General features: G+C 45.7%; 1 protein-coding gene and 1 non-coding gene across 3 annotated transcripts; both read left to right on the forward strand.

Annotated features, from left to right (window-relative positions):
* The first annotated feature begins 122 nt into the window (after positions 1-122).
* Positions 123-24,768, forward strand: Cdc37 (cell division cycle protein 37). 2 transcript variants are annotated; one of them, XM_050192243.3, is made up of 11 exons: positions 123-390; positions 2,237-2,370; positions 5,655-5,802; positions 7,635-7,685; positions 8,211-8,276; positions 9,267-9,425; positions 12,703-12,818; positions 13,452-13,596; positions 15,458-15,526; positions 16,755-16,996; positions 24,265-24,768. In XM_050192243.3, the coding sequence occupies exons 1-10, from the start codon at positions 358-360 to the stop codon at positions 16,950-16,952; spliced, it is 1,119 nt and encodes a 372-aa protein (XP_050048200.1). In that variant the 5' UTR covers positions 123-357; the 3' UTR covers positions 16,953-16,996; positions 24,265-24,768. The 2 variants fall into 2 exon arrangements, with proteins under 2 accessions (XP_050048200.1, XP_050048201.1); XM_050192244.3 differs by having other exon boundaries at positions 126-390; positions 13,452-13,572.
* TRNAS-AGA (transfer RNA serine (anticodon AGA)) lies at positions 5,223-5,295 on the forward strand. Its single transcript has one exon. It is a non-coding gene; the product is annotated as a tRNA-Ser (tRNA).
* Positions 24,769-26,732: the final 1,964 nt, after the last annotated feature.

The raw sequence follows: 26,732 nt of genomic DNA on the forward strand, positions 1-26,732 counted from the left end.
AACTTCCGTCTCTCTTTCACACACACAAAAAAGTACACTAACAGTCACCGTGACCTCAATTTCCAAAGGCACCTATTTTGAGGATATTTTTTTTTTTTTTCTCCTCCAGGGAGGTGTTTATATTTCGCGCTTACACTGTAACGCAACTTCAACTTCCTGTTTTCTGGACCGGGGTCGAAACTGTAGAGCTTTGTAGCTTTTAACACGAGCTTCACATCAGCGTTACTAGATTAGTTGAAAGCGGTAATCTAGTAACGTTGCTTCACATCGCCTACTCGCCGTCTTGCGCTCCTTTCGGCTAAGCTTGGCGAAGCAATACTCGGTCAGCAGGCAACCACAGTCAGTGAGATTTCAAAGATGGTAGACTACAGCAAGTGGAAAACAATCGAGGTAGGTGATTTACCTTCGTTTTTCTGTTATTAAGCGGCATCGCTGCGGCAGAACAATGCCGCGTGAAGTGTGACTGCCGAAGGAAACCGACTTGAACCGCTGGGATTGTCTCGAGCTTTCAAAGGTCAGCGCCAGAGGAGCTGAGACGGAAACCCAAACTGACCCTGCATGGATCCTTCTAGAACGGCGCTTCAAAACACCAAATATTACCGCGAGACCGATCGTCGAGCGATCGACGTTATTATTTTTTTCTGGAAGAGCGCCCGTGTCCCAATGGAAATAGTTTCACGCGCTTCGTAACCAACCCACTTGTCGACCGCCAAGCAGGACCCGCTAGTCTATGTAGCGGTTCTTGCTCAAGACCGTTGGCTGTGACGCCGTTAAGCCCATGTCGCTTGGATTTTTACTAAGGTTTGTTCATTTTATTGCACTGAGCGCTAGATGTTACGGAATATTTGATCCGACAGATTGTTTATGCGCTTTGCATTATTTTTTTCGTTGCGATAATTGTCGCCGAGCTGCTTGCTCGCGCTGTTTCTTGCGGGTGCATTAAGTGGTGTCAAAGCGCCGTCAGCTTCCTACTGTCGCGATCTTTCGTGTGCCGCTGCCAAAAAGGTGCGGATTCCATCATGCGATGATACTGTGTTCGCATCGTGGTTCGCATGATGGAATGATAAAGATGATATTCGTAATATTCTACGTTGACATTTTCTCGTAAGCTGCGTAGCTGGCCTCACAAGACAGTTATTTGCATCGTGCTTGTGATGTGAAAAAAAAATTAGCACGCTCAGAGGTAAAAAAAAATAAAATAAATACATGTATGCTAACGCAAGAAAGGCACATTGATTCACTGTTCAGCGTTTTACCTAAAGTGACCTTGGAAAATTGTGTAGGAAACGAACGGCAAGTGACCTCTATTTGTACACTTAAACGTTTAGGTTTCACTTTCCCGTCATCTACAACGCTTTGCCAGTGCTTTCTTAAGCAGCCTCACTCGAGATTTTCAGTTGTTTTCTCGCGGCTAAGAATGCAAGGATAAATCAATGCGTTAGTTAACTGTAGGTCATCTAAAATTTGACCACTGGTGAAATGAGCGACGTGAGTGCCATCCGCTTAACTAAAACGAGGGTCGCGGGCGTACATGCCGTGCCAAACTAGTGCTTAACTTTACTTTGCTGGGCGCTTTTTGGCCAAACCTGGCCCTTGTGCCATTAGACCCTCCTCGTCATCATAATCAACTGTCCGTATCTAGAGGTTGACTGTGATGCACCTAGCACCTAATGGTGGTGTTACTGTCAAGCTGTTTGGTTTACTGATTTGGCTGCCAATTCATCCATTCACACATTGACTTGTTAACCGCCATGTAATAAAGGGCCTAATTCACTAATTTTACAATATTGCCTTTTCGTTTCTGGAGCGCTTCTTTATTTATTTATTTTTTTGTATGTGGTTATAGTGATTTGTCTTCGTTAAGCCCTCTGAGGGGACATAACGAACACAGGTTTGATTAATTAAATCAAAACTTTCTCACCGATATCAGCATGTAACAAATCTTATCGAACCCCGATATGACTAACGCGGATATAAAAAAAAAATAAACAGTGCAACAGACACATGTTTATAATAGATATTGGATATAATGAAACTATATTTTGTCACATGCAACTTAATTATAACGACGTTATGCCATCATCTGAACTGTTGATAAATTTTAATTAGTGGACATGAAGATTTTATACCTGAGATACTGGTATTTTTTAAGGTTTTTAAAGCACCAAGTACTTTCTCCAAGTGATTGGAGGTGGGGATGTTGAGATGCATGATAACTGTTCTCACGCTGTTTCAGGTGTCGGATGATGAGGACGACACGCACCCCAACATTGACACGCCAAGCTTGTTTCGATGGCGGCACCAGGCGCGTGTCGAACGGATGAACGAAATGAAGAAGGAACGTGAGGAGTTCAACAGGAGGAAGGCCAAGTGAGTTCCACATTCGAATAAAAATATTAATGACAATAAGACTAGACCTACACTTGCATTAGTGTTTAAACAGAGTCGTATGCAGCCGCTGGTTGTTTTGCCCCACAACCCTGTGTAGTCCTGTATAGTTGCATGTAATATTGCGCAGTACCTAGACAGTAGTGTTTGTCTGAGCTTGTGGGTTGAACGTAGCTAGAAAGTAGGGCGATCACCCATGCCGCGACTCTCGCAACTGTCCCGCATTGAGAGCTATTGTCCTGCGTCCCGCAAGAGATAACGAAAATCTTCAAGAATGTCACGCATTTCACACTTTATGATTATTGACCAGCAGTGCGTTGAGTTCAGCTGCATCAGGCCAACCCTGTTTGAGGATGTGTTATCTGCAAGCACTCCAAGCTTCTGAAAAAAATTGGCTAGCCACACTGTTCACGACGGCGATCAATGCTTTTGGCACCAGCTACACGCACTGTCCCACTGTTCCCCCCTGATGTGGGCCCCCGGTTAGCAGTGGCATGCGCGAGCAAGTGAAGAATTAGAAGACGAGTCCTGCGAAAGAACGTTTATTGCCAAAAGTTAAAAAGTAAATTACTGTAGTTAATTTCTCATCGTCCTGTGTAAATTCCCCCCCCCCCCCTGGTCAGCGTGTTCCACATTTCGCTAGAAGACAGGAGGTCACCCAACTAGAAAGGCTGACATGTTGGTGTTCTCTGCTGGAAACCTTTCTTGCAGTATAATCATACAAGAAACTTAAAGGAACATTAAATAGAAGCACTTAGTCGGTTTATACTGATAGAGCATTCTTTTAGAACAAGATCTGCATTAGTCTGACTTGCAACATTGATTGCTAGTAGGGTGAAAAATAAAGGGCCAAGCTTTTCTTTCTCTTCTTATTTTTTACCTTTATTATTATTATTATTATTATTATTATTGTTTGTTGTTGTTGTTCACAGAAACCTCGTCACTGAAATGTCAGTGTGATGTCGTGGATTTCAAAGTGTTTTCCTGTACTTGGGTCTATTTGGAACAGGAAGAGTTGCCCAAAGTAACTAGGTTGAACTTTCATTGTCTTTAGAATGCAGTGTAGTCCTTCTTGGTCAATAAGCAGCCAACTAGACCGAAGTAGACGCTGTCGAAATTCACGGCACCATAGCAAGCGGGTGTGGAAACTTCAGGGCACCAGCGCCACTCATCTTTCGTAATAGCTCATCTTCTGCATTACCAAGCCTTGTCTCATAATAACGAGTGGCTGTTTTGCTCTTGCTGGATTGTAATTAACTAATACAGTTTAACTTACTATTTTTCTTGAGCGCTGCTTTGGGATCCAGTACTGCAACATGCTCACTAAAACAAACGTACGCCATGAAGGGCATCGTTGCTTTAAAACAAGCGAGTAGTTTTCTAGAAGCATTCGGCTGTTCGCTTACATTGGCAGTCTTTGTCAATGGTTCCTGCACAATTTTTGTTTGTTTGGCAGTTTACCAGGGGGCCTGTTCTGGTCAGTCCTCAATATAGTGGACATGGATATAATGAATGATCAAGTGTAAGGAACGCTGAAATGGTTTCTCGCCGCTATCAGCGTGCAATGAACATGCATTTGTAATCCATTATGATATTGCAGACTTCGTAGTGTTTTCATAAGAATTAAAGATGTTGGGGGCACGAAAGAGGCGCTACAAAAAAAGCGACAGATAATGATCGTTGTTGTACGTCTTCTCCGTGGCATTTTTTCCGCACCCGACTTGAACATGTCGACTATGACCAAATAGCCAGATGCCATGTAATTTTGGTGTTCTTTCATAGCTAAGATCTTCTTGTGAGAGAACAATAAGAACAACAAACGTTGACTTGTTGAATTTCCTCACTAACCTTGGAATGCAGTGCAATCCTTTTCATTCTTGGGGCATTCCAGTCACGCTAGTTGGGAAACTCTCCTGAGGTTCCATGTCTCAGAATTAGTGCAGTCTCATCTCCCAAAGGTGAGAGAAAGAGTGATCATTGTCTCCTTATCCTTTCCGGGCACCCGTCCGCTCGAAGTTTGCTTTTATCACATTTCATGTCTCCTTGGAATAATGAAAAAGCATGCAGCTCCCGAACGGATTAAGAATTTTCAATTTTTCAGTCAGTCTTGTCAAGTTTATGGAATGTGGATTTCATGGGAGAACCCTCAATGCGAACGCCAGGCACGAGAACATCATCTCTCTCGCATATAGCATACTTCGAAAACACCCGTTGAGCCACTTGAAAAACGTGCCCGATGTAAAACATTGTGAAATAACAAATAAGGAAGTGAATCTGCTGCTTGACAACGTGCCGATGCCAAGAGCAGTCATCGAGCCGTCAGGAATGCCATGCAGGTCCACTCAGAAGCGTGAGGATCTATACGACAGGTTTTAAGCATCACCTGCTGCAGTGGCTTAGTGGCCAGGGTGTTGCTCTGCTAAGCACGAGGTCGTGGGATGGAATCCCCGCTGCTGCGGCCGCATTTCGATGCGGGTGAAATGCAAAAACGCCCATGTCCTGTACATTAGGGGCACTTAAATATCCGCTGGTGGTCAAAATCAATCCGGAGTCACCACTACGGCGTGCCTCATAATCAAATTATAAGAAGCCAACAAACAGTGACACCAAGGACAACATAGGGGAAGTTACTTGTGCTTAATAAACGAAATAAATAAACAATAAATTAATGGAAATGAAAGTGGATGAAAAAACAACTTGCCGCAGGTGGGGAACGATCCCACAACCTTCGCATTTCACATGCGATGTTCTGCCAGTGAGTGGTGGCGCTGGCTAACACTCCCGGGGTTCTACTAGGAAACATAAATACCCAAGAAAGTGGACGGGGAAACGGCGCCGCGGTAGCTCAATTGGTAGAGCATCGCACGAGAAATGCGAAGGTTGTGGGAGCGTTCCCCACCTGCGGCAAGTTCTTTTTTCATCCTCTTTAATTTCCATTAATTTATCGTTTCTTTCTTTAATTTCTTAAGCACAAGTAACTTGCCCTATGTTGTCCTTGGTGTCACTGTTTGTTGGCCTCTTATGATATGACTAATAAAAATCGGGCTCCTCGGTTAATGCCCTTTCTTCTCGTTTATTTCATAATCAAATTGTGGTTTCAGTTCACAGAATTCAGTTCACACATTCTGAGTATCATCATCTTAATCTCTGCTCTTGCTTTTGATGCACAATTTCAGTTTGCACAGTCGTGCCCGCAATCCCTGAAGGAGTTCATGCAAAAAATGTATTCATGGCAGCATTCACTTATCACTCCATCGTCTGTCCAGGCACGACAAAATGCTGCTGGAAGCCCGCAAGCGATGTGAGGGCAAGACTGGCAAAGACCTGGAGCAGGCAAAGCGAGACGTCGCGAAGCTCGAGAGGAAGGACAAGGAGCTGCGCAAGGAGAAGGAAGAGTTGGACAAAAAGGAGAAGGTAGGGTGCAGCTCCTTTGCCATTGATTAGGGTTGCCACCTTTGCCAAGCAAAAAAAAAAAGAAAAAAAAAAGTGTCACCGAGAAGAGGGAGTAGCTTGCCAATCATCCCGAATTTAGTGGATTTAGTACACAGTCCCGACTTTTCAGTAAATCTCCCGAGGACCCAGTTAGAACTGCCAAATGTCCCTACTTTTCTTTTTTCTGCTCAATAACAATAAGACATGGAAGAGTTGGGGAAAACTGGTCAGGTTGCAGCCCTGCTGTTGATCCACCACTGTAGGTCACTGACCTACAGATTTCTGTTCGTCAAAGTAAAGCAAGAATTAAAAATGTCACTTATTTTGTAGTACATTCGACTGGTCACTTTCAAGCGGTCTCAATGCGTGCTTTACATTTGTCTGGTCCAGATCAAGTGTTTCAAATACATTTGCACAGTATGTTTAGAGTGTTGGGCTCCAGCTCGAATGAATCCAAGGTTCTCTCGCTTGCATCCTGCGGCTTTGACTTTGATTCTCTGGAGTTGCAGATCATGTGACTCATGGCGTGGTGGGAGTAGCACTACGCGTACGCACAGCTTTAGGTGTCTGCCATATTTGTTTGCAACAAAAGCCGCACTGATGTGCTGCCTTTTTGGCCTCTGAATACTCTGGCTAGTGGCTGCTTGTGTGGCTCATGCATTCTTTCTGTGGTTCCACTTGCCAGTAGGTCTGGCATTGTTACAGTCCAAGTCCGAGTCTGCCAGCAACTAGTAAAATTTTTCATTAACTGAGTGATTAGATTGTTCTTTATTGACAACTAATGTTTGCAGTACAGTCGGCTCTTGTTACTAGAAACCCTGATAATCCGACAAAAGCTTCCGTTTTATCCAAAGTCCGTAATATCCAGAACACCTCACTTCCGAAGTTTTGGTTACGTCTAACAACGTTATTGCAAAGAGTGAGTGACGAACATCCAAAGTAAACAACAAACAAAAGAAAGTCGCAGTTTTACCCGAAAGGAGAAGCATGTTTGACGACCGCAGAAAGTGGCTATCAATATGTTGAAGTGAGGAAGCGTGGCAGCAGCAGCAAGTGAATTGACCTTCGTGCTGTCTCTCGCTTCAATGCGAACTAAACGTCGAAAGCACAGCGCATACGAAGCTACTGGCACTGGGTGCACTTTGTCCATATCGCAGATCGCTTTGAAGATGAGGTCCACGCAGGCGAGCATTTTGTCCACATCCAAATCGCTTTCAAGATATGCGCAGCCACACCGTAAGCAGTAGCCGTCGGAGTGGAACCCCTCCTCTCCCTTGCCTCTCCCAGTGCCTCGCACGCGAAAGAAAACGGCTCGTTTCTGTCCCGCCTTCCTCTCTTGCATGTCCGATATTTAGCCACTATCGTCAACTGACCTTCGCAAGTCAGTTGTCAGCCCATGTTGATACAGCAGAAGTATGTTTTATACGCCCTATTTTCAAAAACATTGCCACTACTTTCGTCCGCTGTAGCTGACAGTCTGTTCTAGTGTAATAGCGAACTTTGTTGCATTAATAAAATAGGTAGAACAAACTAAGGTTGAAATATAGTCCGTTAGATCGAAAGTCCATTGTATGCGGGTCGATTGTAATGAGCGTAGACTGTATTCAGTCTACGCTCATTAGTCGAAGCCGAAGCAAGGGCAGATTGTGTTTATCTGTATGGATCTGGTCTGAAGTGCAATTAGTGGATGCCCTTGAGTGTGCGCATGTGTGCGACTGCTTTGCATTCTCGCAGTCCTTGGGTGCTTTCTGGTTTCGGGGGATGCCCACCTGCTGAGCTCACGTGCTGCCTTTCCTTTTTTGTTTGTGTTTTAGCTGGCACCTTGGAATGTTGATACCATCAGCAAGGAAGGTTTTCAAAAAACGGTGAGTTGTTTACTCTTCCACATTACAAAAACCAGTTGCCTACATTCACAACTAGGTTTACTGTAGGCCATCAGTCACTATGCACAGATATACAATTCACTGAAGCATGGCAACTGGTTTGGGAAGCATCCCACACTTTAATGCCTGACAAGGAAAACTATCGTAATTATTCATGAAAGGCCTGCACTTTTCTTAGTGACACTGCAATATTTTCTCACGTGCACGCCTGTCTCGTTAAAATGAACGCTATTAGGTCATTGCCAGTAACTTGTTTCTAAATACCTGACTGCTATTGCGTGAAGTAACAGACAGGTTGTGTCAGTGTTTACATGAATGCTTACTCCTAATAGAGTACTTGATAAAGTGCGTAGTTGTGTAGTCGATCAATGTAGTTGTGTCAGGACTATCATTGTTTCTATTGGAACTGCCTTCATTTTGCTTTTCTGGAGTCATGATGGTATTTGACTGAAGCTGAGAAACGAAATAAAAGAAATTCAAATCAACTTTTTCGGCTTTCTCATGCAGATTCTGAACAAGCCGAAACCAAAGGAGGAAGTCGTCTTGACAGAAGAAGAAAAGGAACAGACGCAGGTAAAAATACCTTTGCCGTCAAGCGTGACATCATTCTGAGCTTCGAACATTCATGTACAGTTGGTGTGGTCATCATCCACACCTCAGCACGTTGGTTCCGTTCACTTATTCTTGATACGTAGGCAATACAGTGGGTGTAAGTTTCGGTGCGTGTTCGTGGGTGGAAGTTTTGGTGCGTGTTCAGGTGTGTGTGTGTGTGTGTGTGCTGCGTGCACATAGATAACGTGTGAGGAACTTACTGTGCCAGGAAACGGTGCTGCTCCTTTGTGAGTGTGTTACGAACTGTAATTCCTCTTGCCAACATTATGGGGTGGAAGTTCTTTCTTTGGAGGTTAGCAACAGAACGTTGGCAGACGAGTGAATTTCGTTTCCCCGAGGAAATGTGTGCATTGTGAAGAGCCGCCAACACAGGCAGTCCTTGTGTAGCAGCGGTCTCGCAGATTAATTCCATTCTTCCATATGCCAGTCACCATTCTTGCAACCAACTACTGTACAGGTCTTCCTTCTTCCGTTATGCATTTTGCAGCACGAATGAAGTACAGTGTGTCACCGATCACCCCATTGCATTTCCGACAGCTGATCGCAAAGTAGCAGGGCAGAAGCGGTAACGGTTTCACATTCATGTGCTTTTTTGCACGCTTTCACCTGAGGCAAAGCGCGGCGTGCTGCCAGTAGCGCCATCTCGTTCCTCTGGAACAAACCGCTCTGCGAAACGGATCTATCCTGGCAAAAGAAATGCTGAGTATATATCTACTCAGCAAAAGTGATTGTCTTCTTGTATCTACTTAATCGGCATTCTTTTTCATGTGCGTGTATAATGGTTTGTTTCGTTTAATAAACTGTAGATGTTAGTGCAGTCCTTCGTCTGTGTGTTGCCTCATTCTTGTGATCTGCCTTTCGGGCTACAGTTTGCGTCATGTTCGGTCAGTACCACCAAGGCTGACTTCCTGGTTTGCTAAAGGCTCTGCATTGTTCTTGAACTCCATGCAGAAAAAATTTGTGTCGGAGAACGAGTCGCTGCTGAAGCAGTTCGGGATGCTGCAGAAGTACGACGACAGCAAGCGCTTCCTCCTGGAGCACCCGCACCTGGCGAGCGAATACACGGCCAACTACTTGGTCCTCTGGTGCATACGACTCGAGATGGACGACGTAAGTGGTCGCACAATTGGCAGAAAGCACGCATTCTCCTTTTTTCTGTAACCCCTGAGGGGACACCAAAGAGGAACTCTTAAAACATTGTTTTTGTTAGCAGTAATTTCTAGTAGTATGCAGACACTCGAATATCGCTGTATCGAATATCTACAATTTGAGTTTTCGAACATTGAGTATATTTGGTGCAGAGATTCGCACGGGGCCGCGTGTCACGCGCACCGCCTAGCCTCTCATGCTTGATGCTGCGGAATCAAGTGCCTCGCTCATTGTTCTCGGCACAAAAAAATTGTCGAGCACACCGTCAACAAGCCACCCCAGCTGTGACGGTTGTGGGTTTTCTTGACGAGCAGCTCTGACCTGTTGCATGTATTCCCCTGACGTCGTCCCGACGTGAGGATTGAACATACAGCGCCCGAATTCTGCAATTCACAGAAAAGTGATGCGCCAGCCAGAGTCGCCTCTGTCGGTACAAAAGTTAGTCCAAGTCGACGGGACTGACGAAGTAACTTTGTGACACAGTTTTGATTTTACTAAGTTTTTGGCTATTTCATTCATGTACTTGGAGCCTGTATGGCTAGTAAATCTAGCAAAAAAAAACTATGTCGGCCGAAGCAAAAGTTATTTCAAGTGTCCTTCCGCATGAAAAGTTTGAGCGGCAAGACCGCTGTCAGAGCAGGCATGCTGAAATGTGGTAGACGAGAAAAATCGCTGTGCCATTTGTGGCATGGGTAAACAACTCTGAGAAACGAGAGCTAGTGATTCCCTCTGCGCAAGAGGGATGGAGTGGGAGTGAACCCACGGTAACATGATCAAGCATGCGTTGTGGTGGAAAGGGGGCAGGAACGTGTGCCTATCCGCTTTCTTCTCTGAGCACCGGTCATGCATCGTGTCGGTCTTGGAGGTAATTTCACCGCGGCAAGCCGAAGGGGATAGTGTCCTCATACACATTTTGTTCTTCGTGCGCATATGGTGTTGGCGGTCATGTAATCACAAGTTTTTGAGACATGATACAAAGCGGTAGCTCGCAATTTGACTGAGTTCATGGTCATCGAGTGAGGTCTGTCAGTGTTTGCCTGAGCACGCATGACACCGATAAAACTGCCAACCTTAGTTCGTGTAGTCTCCTTGCCATCGCCATCAATGCTCGACCTTTCTGGCGAAACTGACTTTTCTTTCTTTCTTTTTCTTAATTTATTTCTCAGGACCAATATTTGTATACTTTTACGCTTTTGTTTTTGCACGAAAGCTTAACTGGCCAGCTCTTCAAATCGGCGATGTTTGTCTGAGGCAGCCAGGCAGGTGAACGAGGAAGGTGCCTGGAGGTGAAGAAAATCGCTTGCCGGAGGCAGTATGGAGGAGCGAGCTCCGCACGCGGCAAGGTACTACCACCTAGACAAACGTGTAGGTAATGTTGAGTGAAGAGATGGAGAACTGAGGCCAAGCGTCGCGGAGGAAGAAGGCAGGCAGATGCACGCTGGGTTGACCTCCTCTGGTAGTTGCTACTGGTTTTCTTTGTGATGCATACATGGTGGGTTTGTCTCGTGGTAATGTCGTCCTTGCGCGCCATATGCCGTGTGTATGAGTGAAAGCGTGCAACGGTGAGCCAACAATGGCGGCTCAATCTCGCATGCGCAAGAGGAGCAAGCGCACCGTATTCCGTCGTGCGCATTGCACCATGGCATCAGGAAAGGGGATGGAGCAGGGGCATTGTACTTCGGCCGTGCACGGTCGCGCGTGCTTTATCTTGAAAGCGATCTGCCTTGGGGGCACAGTCTAGGTGGGCCGACGGCTGATAGCTTTGCATGCGATGTGTTCTCACCGCTGAGTTTGTGTAGAAATGGTAGACAGCATGGAAGTCACTTCGCTCACTGCTACTACTGCCGCAATTCCCCATGCCAGCATATGGACACTTCAGGCACATTTCTGCCGTTGCCGTGATGTTCCGTGTAAAGTCCAAGTATGGTAACATTGTTGCCTCACACCATATGCTGTATGTGCGAGTGAAAGCATGCAAGGGTAACTCGACGATGTTGACTCAATCTCTCACCAGCAAGGGAGGAAAACGGGGAGGTAGTCTACTATCTTCCTCCATTGCGGATAAGGGTGTTCTACTCTGGCAGCAACTGCATAGGGCGTGTCAGCACCGGCCCTATATTGAAAGCGTTCTGCAACGGGGACAGAATCTAAGTGCTTCGACAGTTCATAGCTTCGTGTGCGCTGTGTTCTCGCTGCTCAGTTTGAAGCAAGAGGCAGCATGAAAGTCATTTCGCTTACTGCTGCTGCCACGCTTCCTCACTCCAACATTCTGACAGCGAGTGCATGCGATCGAGTGTGGTGGTTTCATCTTTGCCTGTGCGCGCATGACACCGTGCTTGTTAATTTGGTTAGTAAGTGAACATTTACAAGCTTATACGACCCATAAAACTGCTATCATTACTCAGTTCATAAAGCTGTCTACTAATTTACCATTGCGATTGATGCTTCACCATTTGAACGAAACTGCGACTTCTTTAACATATTGTTGTATCGAAAAAACATAAATTGGCTTTAAAACCTAAACTCAACAAGCAGCATTGCCTATATTTGTAAGCAGTACATCCACAAATGCATTTATGCCAATGGAGGACTCCACAGGATAAAAGTGAGAATGCGCATTTGTGTGAAGTCATCTCCATCTGCTGCACGCACAGCTCGTTGGCCTCCCACAAGATGTAGAAATTCTTATGCTTGGCTTTGAGTTCAGGTAAAGGATTCCAGATGGTTAACACTAATACGGAGCTCTCCGCTGTAGTGTCTGTTATACTCCCGTGTTTCAAAGATTCAAAAAAAGTTTATTTTGAGAATATTGCAATATACATAACAGTTTACATGCACAATATGAGGTGCAATAGTTCAGGAATCATAGGTGGGACCACCTCACAGAGTTTAAAAAGAAAAGAGGAATGCAATAACAGCATCTTTAGTGAAATCAATAAGTTTATAAATGCATTATTGCAAGTGAGGACAGCGTAAAGATGATTAACTAGTAATGACAGCATGACTGCAAATTGAAAAATAACTATGCGTAAAATAAAAACTACGTCAAATTTATTGTAAACAGGTCAGTAGATAAGTCTGTCTTTGTCTATGGGCTCATCTTCATCGATTTGCCTTGTTATTAAAATTTCTTGCCTCCATGGTAGTGCTGGCATGTGCCGGCAATTTCACGTGATCTGGTACCACTGGCGACGTGGCGCAAAGGTGTTGAGGGTCTCAATTCTCTCGCCCCGTGCAGAAGCACGAGCTCATGGCCCACGTCGCCCACCAGTGCATCTGCGTCCAGTACGTCCTGGAGCTCGGCAAGCAGCTCGAGGTGGACCCGCGATCCTGCATTTCTTCATTCTTCACACGGTGAGCCTGAAGTGCACTGACCCAACCGCAGTGCTTCAGCGGGAACGGTGTTCCGCTGTCGAGCGCGAGGTTGCGGGTTCGAACCCCTGCCGCAGTTAGACGCATTCCGGCAGGCAGAGTATGCTGGAATGCATGCATAGGTGCATGTTAAAGAGCCCCAGGTGATTGTCGTTAAAAAAAAGTATAAGTAACATCAAAGATTGGGTTAGTTAGTTCTGTGCAACCCAAAATGTAACAGTGCAACTGTGGTTGAGCATATATAAATCGAAGAGCATACAAGGACAAACGCTTATCCTTGTCTGCTCTCAAATTCCTTTCACTTTTGGAATAAGCAGCGTGCTTGAAATTTCAGTAATAGATACTATTCTGGGGGGTGTCATATAGTTCTGAAATGTGGTTCAGTATTTAGAAGACATGTTCTCATTGTCTAAGTGGAACAAAGCACTAATTTTGAGGTGTATGCTATATATATGCTTTAATATAGTAGGCAAGGCTTTCAACGGGGTCTTAAGAGGTCCGTAACTGCACCCTTTGCTCTTGCGTTCAGCCTGTTCGTCAGCGGATACTCCAGCTTGAAAACATCTCAGACACGTGGATTGCCAATCATTCAATAAGCCATTTCATTACCGTCAGCATCCAGATGGCTGACCAACAGTACAAGGACGCCTTTGAAGACGAACTGAAGGGATTCAAGGAACGTGTCCAGTTGCGAGCCCGAGAGAAGCTGGAAGAAGTGGTCAAGGAGATTGAAGAAGTGAGTGTCAGTGAGTGCAAAGAAGTGAGTGAGATACTTTGTCATTCGCATGCGAGGCATTCGTGCCATTGTGCAAGGTTAGGAAATGTGTGCGTGTGTCTATGTGTGCATGTGTTCCGGATGTGTGCTGAAATGTTTTGACGGGTAACGGAGTCGGACAGTTAGTTCTACTATTCATAGTGAAGGTCTCCTGCGACAGGATCAGCACGTTGGCATTCTAGTGCATTCTAGTGCCTTATTATTGGCCCGAGTGCCCACCGAGAGCTCAAGAATAAAAGGAACTGAGGGGCTGAATTTTTTTATTAGTCACAACCATGTCAGGTGACGGAAAACGAAGCCACAGAGAGCATATGTAATTTCTATGTCTAATTGAAATGTATAAATAATCCGGTAATCATAAATTTAACGCGGACAAAGAGATGACATGCCACAGATGGGGACTGAGCCCACGTCCCCCCGCACTACTTGTGTGGCGCTTTACCAATCCAGCTACCGCGGCACTTTCTCGAGTATTTGTGTGCAAAATTGGCACTGGGAGTGTGAGCCAGGGCTGCTCACAGCCAAGGCAGTGGACGTGGAATGCCCTTTTGAGCACGGGTGTCGCGTAGTGCATGGTCTTAGGAGCAGGCTATTGGACAGTTATCCCTTCTACACTACTTTATGGCATCAAGCTTCAAACTCATTTGCATCAAGCCAGTAGACAGTGAAGTCGGGGAAAGCATAGCAAGACCATTCTTTTTTTTTTTTACTGTAAATGTAGAAATAACTGGGGAAAGAGATGTGAAAGCAGGCGTAAGGACAACTTGCTACAAGTGGGAGCCGAACCCTCCCCTTCTGCATTACGGGTGCGATGCTCAAGCAATCGAGTTACCGTGGCAGCAGTCCTACAGTCTGGTTTTTGGGACATTGATGTATGTGTACGATACAGATCTAACCCTGAGAGTATCAAAAGGGTGTTTCACATCAACCGCCAGGGCTCTGACTGGGGCTGACTAACACTCCTAGGGCTAGGCCAAGTACAAGTTCGTTCAGTTCATTCGTCAGCGGATACTTGAGCTTGAAAACGGTTAGCCGGTGGTTGATGGGTCAGTGGTAAAACTCGTTATACAAAGGAATTGAGAGAAAGGGTGCTTGAGCTCTCACGCAATGGAGTTGCGGGGCGGGAAAGAAGGGAAGGGGGCCCTGGCACTCGCTCGTTCGTTTCTTTCTTTCATTTGGGCTATTCACTTGCATTAACAGTCGTTGATGGTCCCTGCTCAATTTTTTTTAACCCTTATTTTTCCTTTTTCTAAATATTTGTATGTTACAATTAATACAGAGCAGTTTATGTGTCCTATGCTTTTCCACGCTTCATTGTCTGTTGGCTTCATGTGCTAGTTACTAAGAAAGTAAAATCAAGCCACTTAGGTCTCCTTATTCTTGGGGTGCTCATTATTTAGAGTTCAATTCCTTTAGCGCTTGCTGCAGTGCATGGAGAAGTAAAGCGCGAACATGTCAGAGCTAATGAGAATGCATTCTTTCACGTCTGCTTTCACTTGTTTGTATGGTGACAGCCCAATTTTGACTTTTACGGTGTGGGACCTGCGGCATCTTTGACGACAGGAAATATAGCAACCTGAAATTCCTTTCTCAGTTTGTTGGTTATTTGAGCTGTTCCATTTCATGTTCTCCTGTTTGTGCTTAATATGTTCACAATAGCATATAACACGTCAACTCATTTAAGACCGGGGAAACAGCATTGGCATTTACGCTTAGTACAGGGCATAACCAGGTTGGGATTTGTTTAAATAGTTTGTTTGTATAGACGCATATATCGTGATGAGTGTTGCCTGTGAAGCTGGAAAATCTTCTGCAGTTGTAGTGACTGTTAAAAAAAAACTTGCAGGAAGAACGGCAGGAGAGGCTAGGACCTGGCGGTCTTGACCCAGTTGAGGTGTTCGAGTCCCTGCCTGAGGTGAGTTGCGTCGGCCCATTTGTCATACAATATAACTGAGCTTTGGGTGCATGTTGTAGAACCCCGGGTGGTCAAATACAGTAGAGCCTCGTTCAGACGTCTTGTTTAAATAAAAAAAAAGCAAGAAAAATATGTGTAAACCGGGGAAACCGGGGAAACATGCGATCTGATGTCACAAAAAAATTTGGCAGATTCAACTGCAGTTGACATCTATGTAATCTGAAGTGTTGCAGCACGAGACATCGACACACGTGGAGCTGGTGGGGACCATATGGGTCGAGACACATTGTTCTTGCAGCTTAGGCAAGAAAATGTTCACACTCCTCCAATTCAGCCTGAGTCTACCTTCTTCTTTTTTAGAGAGAGCGGGTATTGTTGTATCGTGGTAGCATTCCTCCAATTCAGCCTGAGTCTACAGGTTTCCTTTTTTTTTTAATATAAAGAAAGCAGGTATTGTGGTATTGTGGCAGGAAGTTTTGACGCGCCCAGGCAGTGAGAGATGCCAATGCACGTCGACCTGATGATTCCTAAGCACGTCGACCTGATGGGGCCCCGAGCAGTCTGGGGCACCGTTTGTTGTTTTCCCTATATTGCGTAATGCTTGAAGAGGGCAACAGCTGACCGAAATGAAATTGAGCTGGTGGGCAACGCCAGAATACAATGCTGCCAGAATGAAACGTGATGCCCACTTCACGCCGCCTGCAGCAGGGAGCGGCAGTGCATTTGGGTTATCAGTGCAAATCTAAGATTTTCAATTTTGAAACAAATTCAAATTATGAGAAACAAGTGTGAATGGAATCACAATGCTGGTACTGCAGCACTGTAACAGCAGCACCAGTCACAAGCACACCAAAAAACAGTGTCGAGTCCGACACACAAAAAAAAACTGTTTTCTTCTGTTGACTTGCCTCTTATTTGACTTGGGATATAAAGCTACATTTTTGCCAAAATAATGGCAGAAATCGCGGGATTCAGTATATTAATTTCAAAATTGTCAATGTTGCTGTATTTGAATGGAACGCAAGGGTTGAGTTCAAACAACGACAAGTGTGAAAAAATCTTGCCTTACATACGAGTAAATGCGGTAATTGGGGAGCGGCTTACACAAGGACGTGGGCTATACGCAAAAAAGTACGGTAAAATTTTCACTGCGACTTAAGTGTATGGAGTTGCTCAGTCCTTTTCTCTTGCTTTTCCTCAATCGTTTTCTCCCGTCGTTGTCTCACAGTCTATGCAGAAGTGCTTCGAGTCTCGCGACCTGGACATGCTGAAGGATGTCATCGCCAGCATGCCCGAGGAAGAGGCCAGGTACCACATGAAGCGCTGCGTCGACTCTGGCCTCTGGGTGCCTGACGCCAAGGCCGCGGAGGCGTCAGAGGCGTCGGCACCGTTGGAGGCGTCCTCCGAGACATCAGGCGCAGAGTGAAGGAGGAAGGACCGCAACAAGGATGATGCCGTGCATTAATTGAGGTGAGCCATCGTTTGAACCACTTGCATGTGACTTTGGATTGACTGAGCTCCATGGAGTTGCCTAGGACGTTGACCGGTGCCAAAGTAAACTTGAGCAACAAACAGGATGAGGGCTTTCTGAAAAACTAGCCTGAATAGAACAAGCATTGTTTGCCAAAAGAGAGCCTAAGGAAGGATTGTGGAATATCTAGGTGCAAACAAACTGTAATGTATAAGATTGTTAAACAGTCAAGGGGTATGCAATCAGTATTGTTCAGAGATGGCATAAGAATTCACAAACATTTTTTTATGACACTTTTTGTATTGTTTTTGTTATTTTCTATCTTGTGCAAGGTTTCATGCAAGTCAGCCAAATACTCTACCCGTTCTTCGAAATGATTCTAATATTCTAATTACTATTCATGTCTACACAAAACATTGATACAGTCGACGAACAATAATTAGGGCTCCACGGGGAACACCAATAAGTCTGACCTGTCGAATGTCTGAAAAAAGTGAATCTATCCAAAAAAGATCATTTTATTTACGTTTGAAGGCTCCTTTACAAGGAATGAGGGGTCGATTCGTTGCTGCACGCGCTTCCACTTGCGTGCAACCAAGTGTGCCTGTACTTCTGCCAGTTTGTGCTGTCGCTGTATGCTGATGCAAGGACTGCAATAGCGCAAGTCAGATCCGCATGTGAAAGCTCCAGAGCATACGCACATCATCATCATCCGAGTTAGAGTCGCTGTTTGACTGTGGGAGGTCTTGCTCAAGTATTTCGTCATTGTTCAGTTCCGTACACAACACCGTGCTGTCAACATCTGCAAAGTCTTCAAATGTAACGGCGGCAGAAATAGGCACCCTGCAGCCTAGCAAGTCATCAGTGATGTCCGCATTTTGAGCTCAGTGTGGTATATGGTATGTGGCAGTTCAGCCTCTTCAGTTGCGGAGTCGGGCTCATTCGGACTGCGACTCAAGACTCATTCTGAGTCAGACTGTGAGCTGTTGGTGCCACTTGACATGGCCTGTCGACAAGATCAAGAGAATGGCTTCTTGGAGTCAGCAGAGCTCTGTCTGGAACGCAAACTGAACAAACAAGTACGGAATAGCGGAGTGCTGTCTGAAAGGCAAACGATAGAATAAAGAACCAGCTTTGGCGAACTCAACAAACAGAATCCATGTGTAATGTTGCTGGAATAGGATGTGATGATCGCGCTGTTGATGTGACCTGTAATTCAGGCAAAATTTTCACCTGTGACGGCAAGCAAAGAATTTCCCACGGGCCAAAATCGGGACGCTTTCCGGAGCTGTAGGCCAAGCTTGCGGTGTACGTCGCTAAATGCGTGATTGGTCCCTGCCATTGAAGTGCAACATGGTCATGAAACAAGCCCAGATCTTTGCCTTTTAAGGACCTGCTCCGCCGTGAGTACGAGTGGCTGGCGGCAGAAGACCGCGAACTTACGTCAACCGGACCTGTCAAAAGAGCCTCCCTGACGGCTGCGTGAAGTTGGGGGCATTCGGTATGGGTTGCTGTTCCACAAGATGTCATGGTGCGGTCGTTTGCCAAATGTGGAATTTCGTTGGACGACGACACGCTTTGGTACCGTAGCAGCGATGACGATGGCAGCACTAGTGAAGACGATGGCGCAAGTGAAGATGAGTAGTCCAGTGACCATGCCAGCTACTAATAAATTTTCATTATGGAATACACCCTCGGGTATGCTCTTTATTTCTTTTTTCCTGTCACACACGATATGGAGGCGTCGACTTACATTCGAGTCGACTTACAATCGTGTAAATACAGTAACATACACTGCAGATGGGCAGTACTCGTGCGAACAGGGCTGCAGAAAATGGCATCTTTCCCGTAACTCAGTCACCATTATTACCCGTGCCGAACGTATGATTAGACTGCGCGCAGAACTCCGTGCATAAATCTGTGCACGTTTGACATGCATTTAGATTGCAGTAGCATGGGCAGAGCAGCGATAGAGGATCCGTGCCGAGAAACAGCTTGGTCCTTTAGTTTTTGAGTGAACCATGCACTTTCATAATTCTCTTGAGATACAGTGCCACCACATAGGTCTCAGCCTACATTTCCCTTTGCCCTGGCACCTCTTTCAGCAAAGTATCTCTAGCGTATACCTTGCGATACACGTCAGATGAGGAGTGAACAAGCATTTCTACCTTTTCTGACTGTACAGTGAAACCTCATTAAACCGTAGTTGGCCGGAGCTCGGAAAAAGTACGTACTAAACGGTAGTACTGTTTGACCGAAATAGCATGAGATCGCCCACTTACCTATAGAAAACGGGACTCTGAGAGAGTGCGATGAAAGGGGAAAAAACATGCAGTATTTATTCACTTCACGCGACAACAGTGTTATTTTCGTTTGATGCCGCGGCGGCCTAGCACGACGACGACAGCGGCCTCAAACTTACTGAAGCTGCGTGCCAGCTTTTCAGCCAGCCCCCTCTTCTCGGCAAACACTCGCATGGCAGATTCCTCATTGGCGTTACGTATTCTCCGTATACGTGTGCAGTAGTGCTGCAGAAGTCCCGGGCGCACCTTTTTCATTGCCGGGTGCCGGAGTTTGGAATACTTTTCATTTGGAATAGAGTTACATTATCGCGCCCCTGTTCTTGTCGCGACGATTGCACTCATGAGGCTGACGTAACGCGCAGCTTATGCCACTGTCGGGCGTGAATCGCCCGTGCTGTCGCTTTCCGTGTCATCCTCATCACTGTCGCTAGTCGACACTTCAGCAACAACACAGGCAACGATGGCGAAAAGTCGAACCTCGTAGCCGACATGTCTTCGTGGTCGCAACAGTGCTGCTGAGCAACTTCTTCGCATTCCAAATGCCACACACTGTAGTCAACAGCAGAACCCTGTTGCGTGCCAGCGCCGTCTTCGTGTCACGTTCTATAGCACAGACGATGTCTAATTTTTGTTCTATGCTCAGTACCCGGCGTCTTTTTTATCCGAGCTTCGGAACGATGCGAGTCCTCGCTTGCACGACGCCATAACACTCTCTGGCACGGCGGTGTCGAAATGATGTTGACGTTGATGTGGCTTCACGCACAAACGCACAGGGTGCCTGGAGGCAGTTGTTCCAATCTCTGAGGCTTGTTGTTCTGCCGGGCTGCCCGATGGAGACGGCGCACCGCCATGTTTGCGCGACGAAAAGTTGAAACGCTACGTTTTAGCAGATGCATACGCAATAAGCTGGCACGGTTTATGCAGATACAAAGCACATTATGTTCAATGGCCGCTGAGTCGGGGATTTGACTTTACTACTTTTAAAATGAAACTACTGTTTAAGCGGGTACGGTTTAACAAGGTTTTACTGTACCATGCTTTTTGCCATCAGCACAGACTTGCAGTAGACAACGCCATCATTGCCTGGGAAGTGTTGCTTGCCCCAAAACACGGGAGGAAGTCTTAGGCAGCCAATTAAATCTGCATCTGTGTTAGCTCGTAGATCCTCTGAGCTTTCTTTTGGATGAGCTTACCGAAGCTGTGCACACTTGGCGAGCCTTCCCGCTGAGTTGTCGACAGAGCCACCAACAGCACCACCAGTGGTACAAGAACATAGCTTTTTTTCGACTGGAACACTTCCTGACCATTTTCTCTTTCGAGTCAACCTTTCTCATGGCTTCTTCTTCAAGTATGATGCCAAATTAGGCAAGTTTGTATGTACAGCATCCTCTGCCAGGCAAGGTTTTCCACATGGAGTATGCACTTCCTTCCCTTCAATTATGTGCACATAGTCCTGTAGCTCATACTGCAGCACAAAGTACAGTTTGCAGACCACACATGTGTGGTCCAGCTTTGTCCACTCGATGCAGATTCTTTTCCCATTGCTTCCTGAGGGCTGCATCCTTCGGAGTGTCAAACAAAGACATCTTCGTGCCGACCTTCACATAGATGTAACCTGTCTGACAACCTGGCGCAAAACAATGGTTTTGCCGTCGGGGTGGCATTTTGGTTGCGCAAGACAGTCACTGGTTGTCAGGGCACATCACTGTCTGCAGAAAAGCCTTCGGCAGATCGAGGATGCAGCGCGTGATGTGTTCACGAGAGAAACAAAACTTTGCACACTCCAAAAGCAACTTCCAAGTGCGGAGAGGCCCCAACGCTCGCTACATTGAAGGCGGCGATTGCGCCGCATTGCGAAGGCACGCCAAAGCACAATCCAGCGGCATGGCCAGAGTCACGGCAACGCATGGCACCAGCCAACGCATGAGCCCACTACCTCTTCCTAGCTCACTTTAACAGCGCTGGGGACGTATTTTGTGATGATCACTTTGGGCAACAGTGTTGCCACGGCGATAGTATTGCCGTCAGGCTCGCGCTGATTGGCTGGTTGAGCAAAATCCGATGACATAGTGCTCAACCTGCCAATCAGCTCGTGCAATTTCGCTCAACAAGTTAATCAGCGCGTGCCAGTGGCGATGGCATGGCCATGGCGATAGTATCAGCAAAAGCGATCATCGCAGAATACATTCTCTATTTGGTCACGTTTTGTCCTGAAAATCAAACTTTTGGATTCATGTTTGAAATATTGGTTGTTCATGTGTACTATTCCTGTGCCTGGGGCAACTGACACTACCTTGGGAAAATCCGGAATGTTCAGCAAATATGAATTTCTTAGTCATAACAAGCAGTCACCTACTCTATTTTACTCTATTTTAAGTTGCAAGGAAACTAATATTTGCCGATGCCAGCTGTGGTGGCCGTATTCTGATAGGGGCACAGTGCGGAAGCGCTTGTGTAACCATGCAGTGGGTGCACATTAATGAACCCCAGGTGGTCAAAAATAAATCCAGAGCCTCTCACTGTAGCGTGCCTCATACTCAGATCGTGGTTTTGGCAGGTAAAACCCTAGTACTATTTAACTTTAAATAACTTAATAAATACCTTTTTGCTGTAACCAATATTGCCTTGAACATGGCATTTGTCGAATTTATTATAGCAGTAGGATTTTCATTGAAATGAAGCATGGCCACTGAAATTTTATGTTTCCTTTGTTATATTCATCTTCGTTATATTGAGGTTTGGTTGTATTCATTTGTGTTTTCTTTGTCAGTTTGACCAGGCCATTGGTCATATAGACGCAGGCTTAGTCGCAGCCTAAATTCAGTTCTGGCAGCAGCTGGGCACACTTCCTGCAGCAGCTTTTGCTCGCGCCACCATGACGATGTAATTACTTATTCATTCCATTCTTGGGGGTTGGGAGTTATGCATCAAAGAAAAATAAAGATGAGACAGGAATTGGGTGCAAGTATACGCCTGTATCCCTTCGTGGTCATGCGCATTTACACGGTCATTCTGGTCAGGCGCCATTTCAAGCATTTAGACGCCACACTAGAAGTGAACAAATGCATGTTAAGTGCTTCAAGTCAGAAAAGAAGAGTGTCGAACTTAAAAAAAAAAAAAAGGCTGTTGGCATTTGGGTTCGTCACGCACCAAGTTCGTTCCGGTTGGGAGAAGTAAAAGTTTATAAACACTTGAGAACCAGTTTGCAGCACGGAACCAGTTTGCAAAACAGTTCGGCACAGAAAATGCTTTGACACAGGGTCTGGTCACGTCTGACATTTATCACAAGAGTAAAAGCAAACGCAATGAATGCACTAATCGCATGGCAGAAGTGCTTTGCACTTGCTAGCGAGGCCCCCCTCCCCCAACATCTTTCCTATCAAACCCCTCCATTGCGTTGCGGTTTCACAAAGAGTTGACGCAGCTTCTAGAATGAGCGGCACTGGGGAAACCGAGGTGAGGAAGAAAAGTGTGGCGGGTGCTCTGTGGCGGGGCTCAACACATGACCATAAGGGGTTAATAACGACACGTTCACATATCACTGTTAAATGTTTTCGAATCTGTGTTCATATGAAGCTGTGTATGGCATAGCCACTGGTAGATCCGAGGGGTGGCCTCTAAGGCTTCCCTACCCACCCCCTGCCCCTTACCCCTGAGAGATGCCTTCTGAAACGTGCCTTAGTCCTGGTATATATTGCTTGCATGCAAATGTCAATGCTAATTAAAGGGGCCCTGAACCAACCCTCGATCTTGATGAAAAAACATAGTCTGCGGATGGCATATTTCAGCCAACTTTATCAGTCGCGAGTTTGCAAGCTCGCAAGTGGAGTGCGAAGTCGCCTTTTTCTCAGACGCTCTCATCTCAACAGAAGCCTGCTCCTCACTCTTTTCTGGACACTTTATTTTGTGATGTAGTGAATTACCACACACGGCTACTCTTGGCCAATAGCTGATGTCAATCAAGAAGGGTGTTTGGGTAGTGCACTTCTTACTGTTACTGGGCATATTTATGGACAGACTTAGTAAACAGGCTGAAGTAAGCAAAAATGTGCTTTCAAATTTCAATAATATTTAACTTCCAGAAGAAGCCAACTATCGGCTGCTCACGCTCTGCTGCGGCCACCCGCATAGGTAATAAACTTTGGCCACCCTGCTTATCGGTGTCGTCTCGCTAATTTTGACTAGTTTTGAATGCCCAACTAGCCTCGAACCACCCGAAACTAAAGGTCAGACTATACTCGCGCTTTCCAGTGCATGCTCATTCGTGGCCGCTCCGGGTTAGATGCCTTGGCAGACTAATAGCCCTTCGAAAATGCGCAAGTTGGATGTGGCTACTATCCATCAGTCAAGCTGGTGAAGGACAAAGCTGGTCTGCACCACGTGGCAGGGTCAAACTGCTGCATATGAGGGTGAGCACGCACTCAAGCCTTGTTGTGCGCAAAGCAAACACTGCACATACGCAATACCGTTGCATGTAGCTGCGGTTCGCTATGCAGCATAGGCACCGCGGCCGCCACGAGATGCCACAACGAGTCCACTGGCTAAGCGCGCTCCAGCTGGCTGAGGACAACCGCATTTGCCTTATGTTTGGCGCGTCATAGATGCTAAAATCGGAAGTGGCGACTACGTTAACATCGAAAACCAAATTTGAACTGTGCGCCATGTTGACATTTAGAAGGCTGAGCGTTGTGGCCACGCCCCACTCCAACGTAGCCCTCACAGTGCGAGGCATTGAAGAAGGAGTAAAAGGATTATGGAGGTCGTGTTTGATTGCCAATCATTCCGCTTCTGCTGAATGCATTGGAGCGCTTTTTGTGGCAAAATGCTTCTCAAATGGCCTATTTTCACTTCAAATGCCTTTGTCTACTTCAATAAAAAGTGGTTCAGGGCCCCTTTAACTAAACTGTAGTTACTCTGTAAACGGCAACACGGGAATTAATATAGCTCTTCCTTTTGCTTTGCAGGCCAACACAAGCAAAGGAATGCTAGAGCAGGAAAAAATTTGAATGCCTGGAGATGTCCTTGTGCCGTGTCCAACGAGATACTTCAATACATGGACACAAATTAACTGCTTGTTTCTGTGCATAATGTTTTTGTTTTTGCTGTGTACATAGAAAGCATCGAGATTTTTTTTTTTTTGTGATTCTTATTTTACTCCCCACTTTGCCGACACTTGGTAGGAACGCGTTTGCTGTTTTAACTTTGAGGAGATTTTGCTTACGGAAAAGAAAAGGCTAACGAAATCTTGACAGATCAGTACTGGTAGCCAGGATAATGAGCATCACAGCTTCTTTATTTTCACAGATGAAGAAAACTTGCCAAGAGACATGCGCCTTTCTATGCTTCCTGAAAAATAGTCCACTAATAAATTGCTGCCATGATTTCTGAGAATCGAAACTGGCGAGTCATGTAAATTTCTATGTAAAAAAAATTTTTTTTTGCTGGAATAAAATTGCACCATTCACATATTCTATTGTATTTGTGTGAAAGTTCTTGTTCACTCATCCTTTTTTAATACAACATAGTAATTTAAGTTTCAGCACAAGTTGCCACAATTTTATGACCAGTATAGTTGGGTGATTGATAAGAGGTCCCAAAGTAACACTGTGGCTATGAGAGACACTGTAGTGGAAGGACCTCAGACTAGTTTTGACCACCTGCAGTACTTCTTGCTTTTCTCATCACAAATATACATATTGTGCACCTGAACGAGGTAACGAACGAAAAAACTAGACCCAAGCTTAGCACCACTAACTCTCTGAGTATGTAATAGCGTACTTAGATTGCGACGCCTCAACAGCCACGCGTGCGTGCATCGCAGGCGACTTTGCTCTCTCTCATTCATCAGTGTGGCACCTATATATTTCATATCGCTTGTGCATGTGTAATTTCATGCATTCTGTGACGCGCTCACATGCGCGCAACGCAACTCGAGCTTTCGGTTACGTACCTGCAAAAGTTGGTGAAGTCTACCTGTAACGCTATGAGGAAACGTGTGGCCAATGGAGGGATCGGACCTCTTGGCATTCCGGCACAGCTGCCTAGTGCTCTGACCATGAGGCCATGATTGCACGCGTGCTTCTCTCGTGCCATAGTCGCTGTTTAGTACATCTGGTGCTGGTGCTGCATGCCAGTTTCTTACGTTCTCTTGTGAAAACTAACGCCGTGAGATGCTGTATCAGAGTGCCCTGGCTTCGACGTTGGCCCACGTTTTTGAGACTCCAGGATTACGGGTGTAGTCCACCCGTAATTTGCCGTTGCGTACAAGAATCGTCATTTTCGGCCAAAGGCGTGAAGTATTGAAAGCTATGACAAGGCTTAGCATTGCACACGAAGACGGCTCAGAGTGCTGGTTTGACGAGCAGCGACGGCAGCGCTGTTGCAGCCGTCGCACCTCGATGGTGCACGAGATGAGGCCGAAGAAAAACTGGTGATGTTTGTCGGCATCCAAAAGAAAGGGTTAAATTTAGCTTGACGTCTGCTGTTTGTTCTGCTCAAACCAGTGTGTGCACCTCGGCGTGGTTTTGCACACATGTAGGTGCTCAGCAGCAACATTAATGTGTGGGTGCACAGCCTTCATTCCAGCAGTGGAAGCCAGAACACTGCCCTGGCTTTGGCACAGCACACCTGCATTCGTGACTCAACTGCACATAGTTTATTTGCTCCTTTTTTCATTCATTCTGTCCTTTTGCCATGTTGAATTCAAGCGTCGGTATGATTGCTTGAACTGTATGTTTGTATGAATGTACTTGTATGCTCCCACCCTGCTAAGATCTTGTAAAAGATCGCAGTATGTATAAATAAAATTTAAAAAATAAAAAGCCGACTGAGTGAACCATGACAGTCAATCCACTTCGCTTCGATTTTGTAGCAAAATGCACTGCGCGTTTCTGGAGGCATTCTGATCATCCACGCATGGAGCGAATGCACTATTGATAGAAGGACAGCACGACGGGTCCAAAGCAATGGCGCCAATGCACGTCAAGTATCCACGTACTGTAATTGTCATGGAAATAAACAGAAAGGATTTTCAGTTTAATTTTACATAATTGCCATTGCAATCAAGACTTTCAGTGTGATGCTTCGTAATTATATTGAAGCCTCCTATCATGAACTCAGGGTAGGCCTACTCTGAGCAAGCGGCAACCTGTGAGTTTTTTTTTTTATTTCAGAGAGAACCACCAGTTTGCAGCAGTATGTCTGCATAAATTTTGTAACTAGGTTGCCGAGACTGGTTTCTCAGCAGGTTAGTTTTAGCGTTTGTTCGTTAATGTTATGCCTAGAATATTCCTTGTAAAGCGTTATGATCACCTACAGTGTCGTTGGACCGGAAAATCTTATGAGCGTTTTTGCATTTAGCCAGATCACAGTGCGGCGAGCAATCAATACGCGACCTTATACCCGGAAGCACTACGCCATAGTCACTAAGCCA

Source organism: Dermacentor andersoni, chromosome 10 (assembly GCF_023375885.2).
Source record: "Dermacentor andersoni chromosome 10, qqDerAnde1_hic_scaffold, whole genome shotgun sequence".
NCBI classification, from domain to species: Eukaryota; Metazoa; Arthropoda; class Arachnida; order Ixodida; family Ixodidae; genus Dermacentor; species Dermacentor andersoni.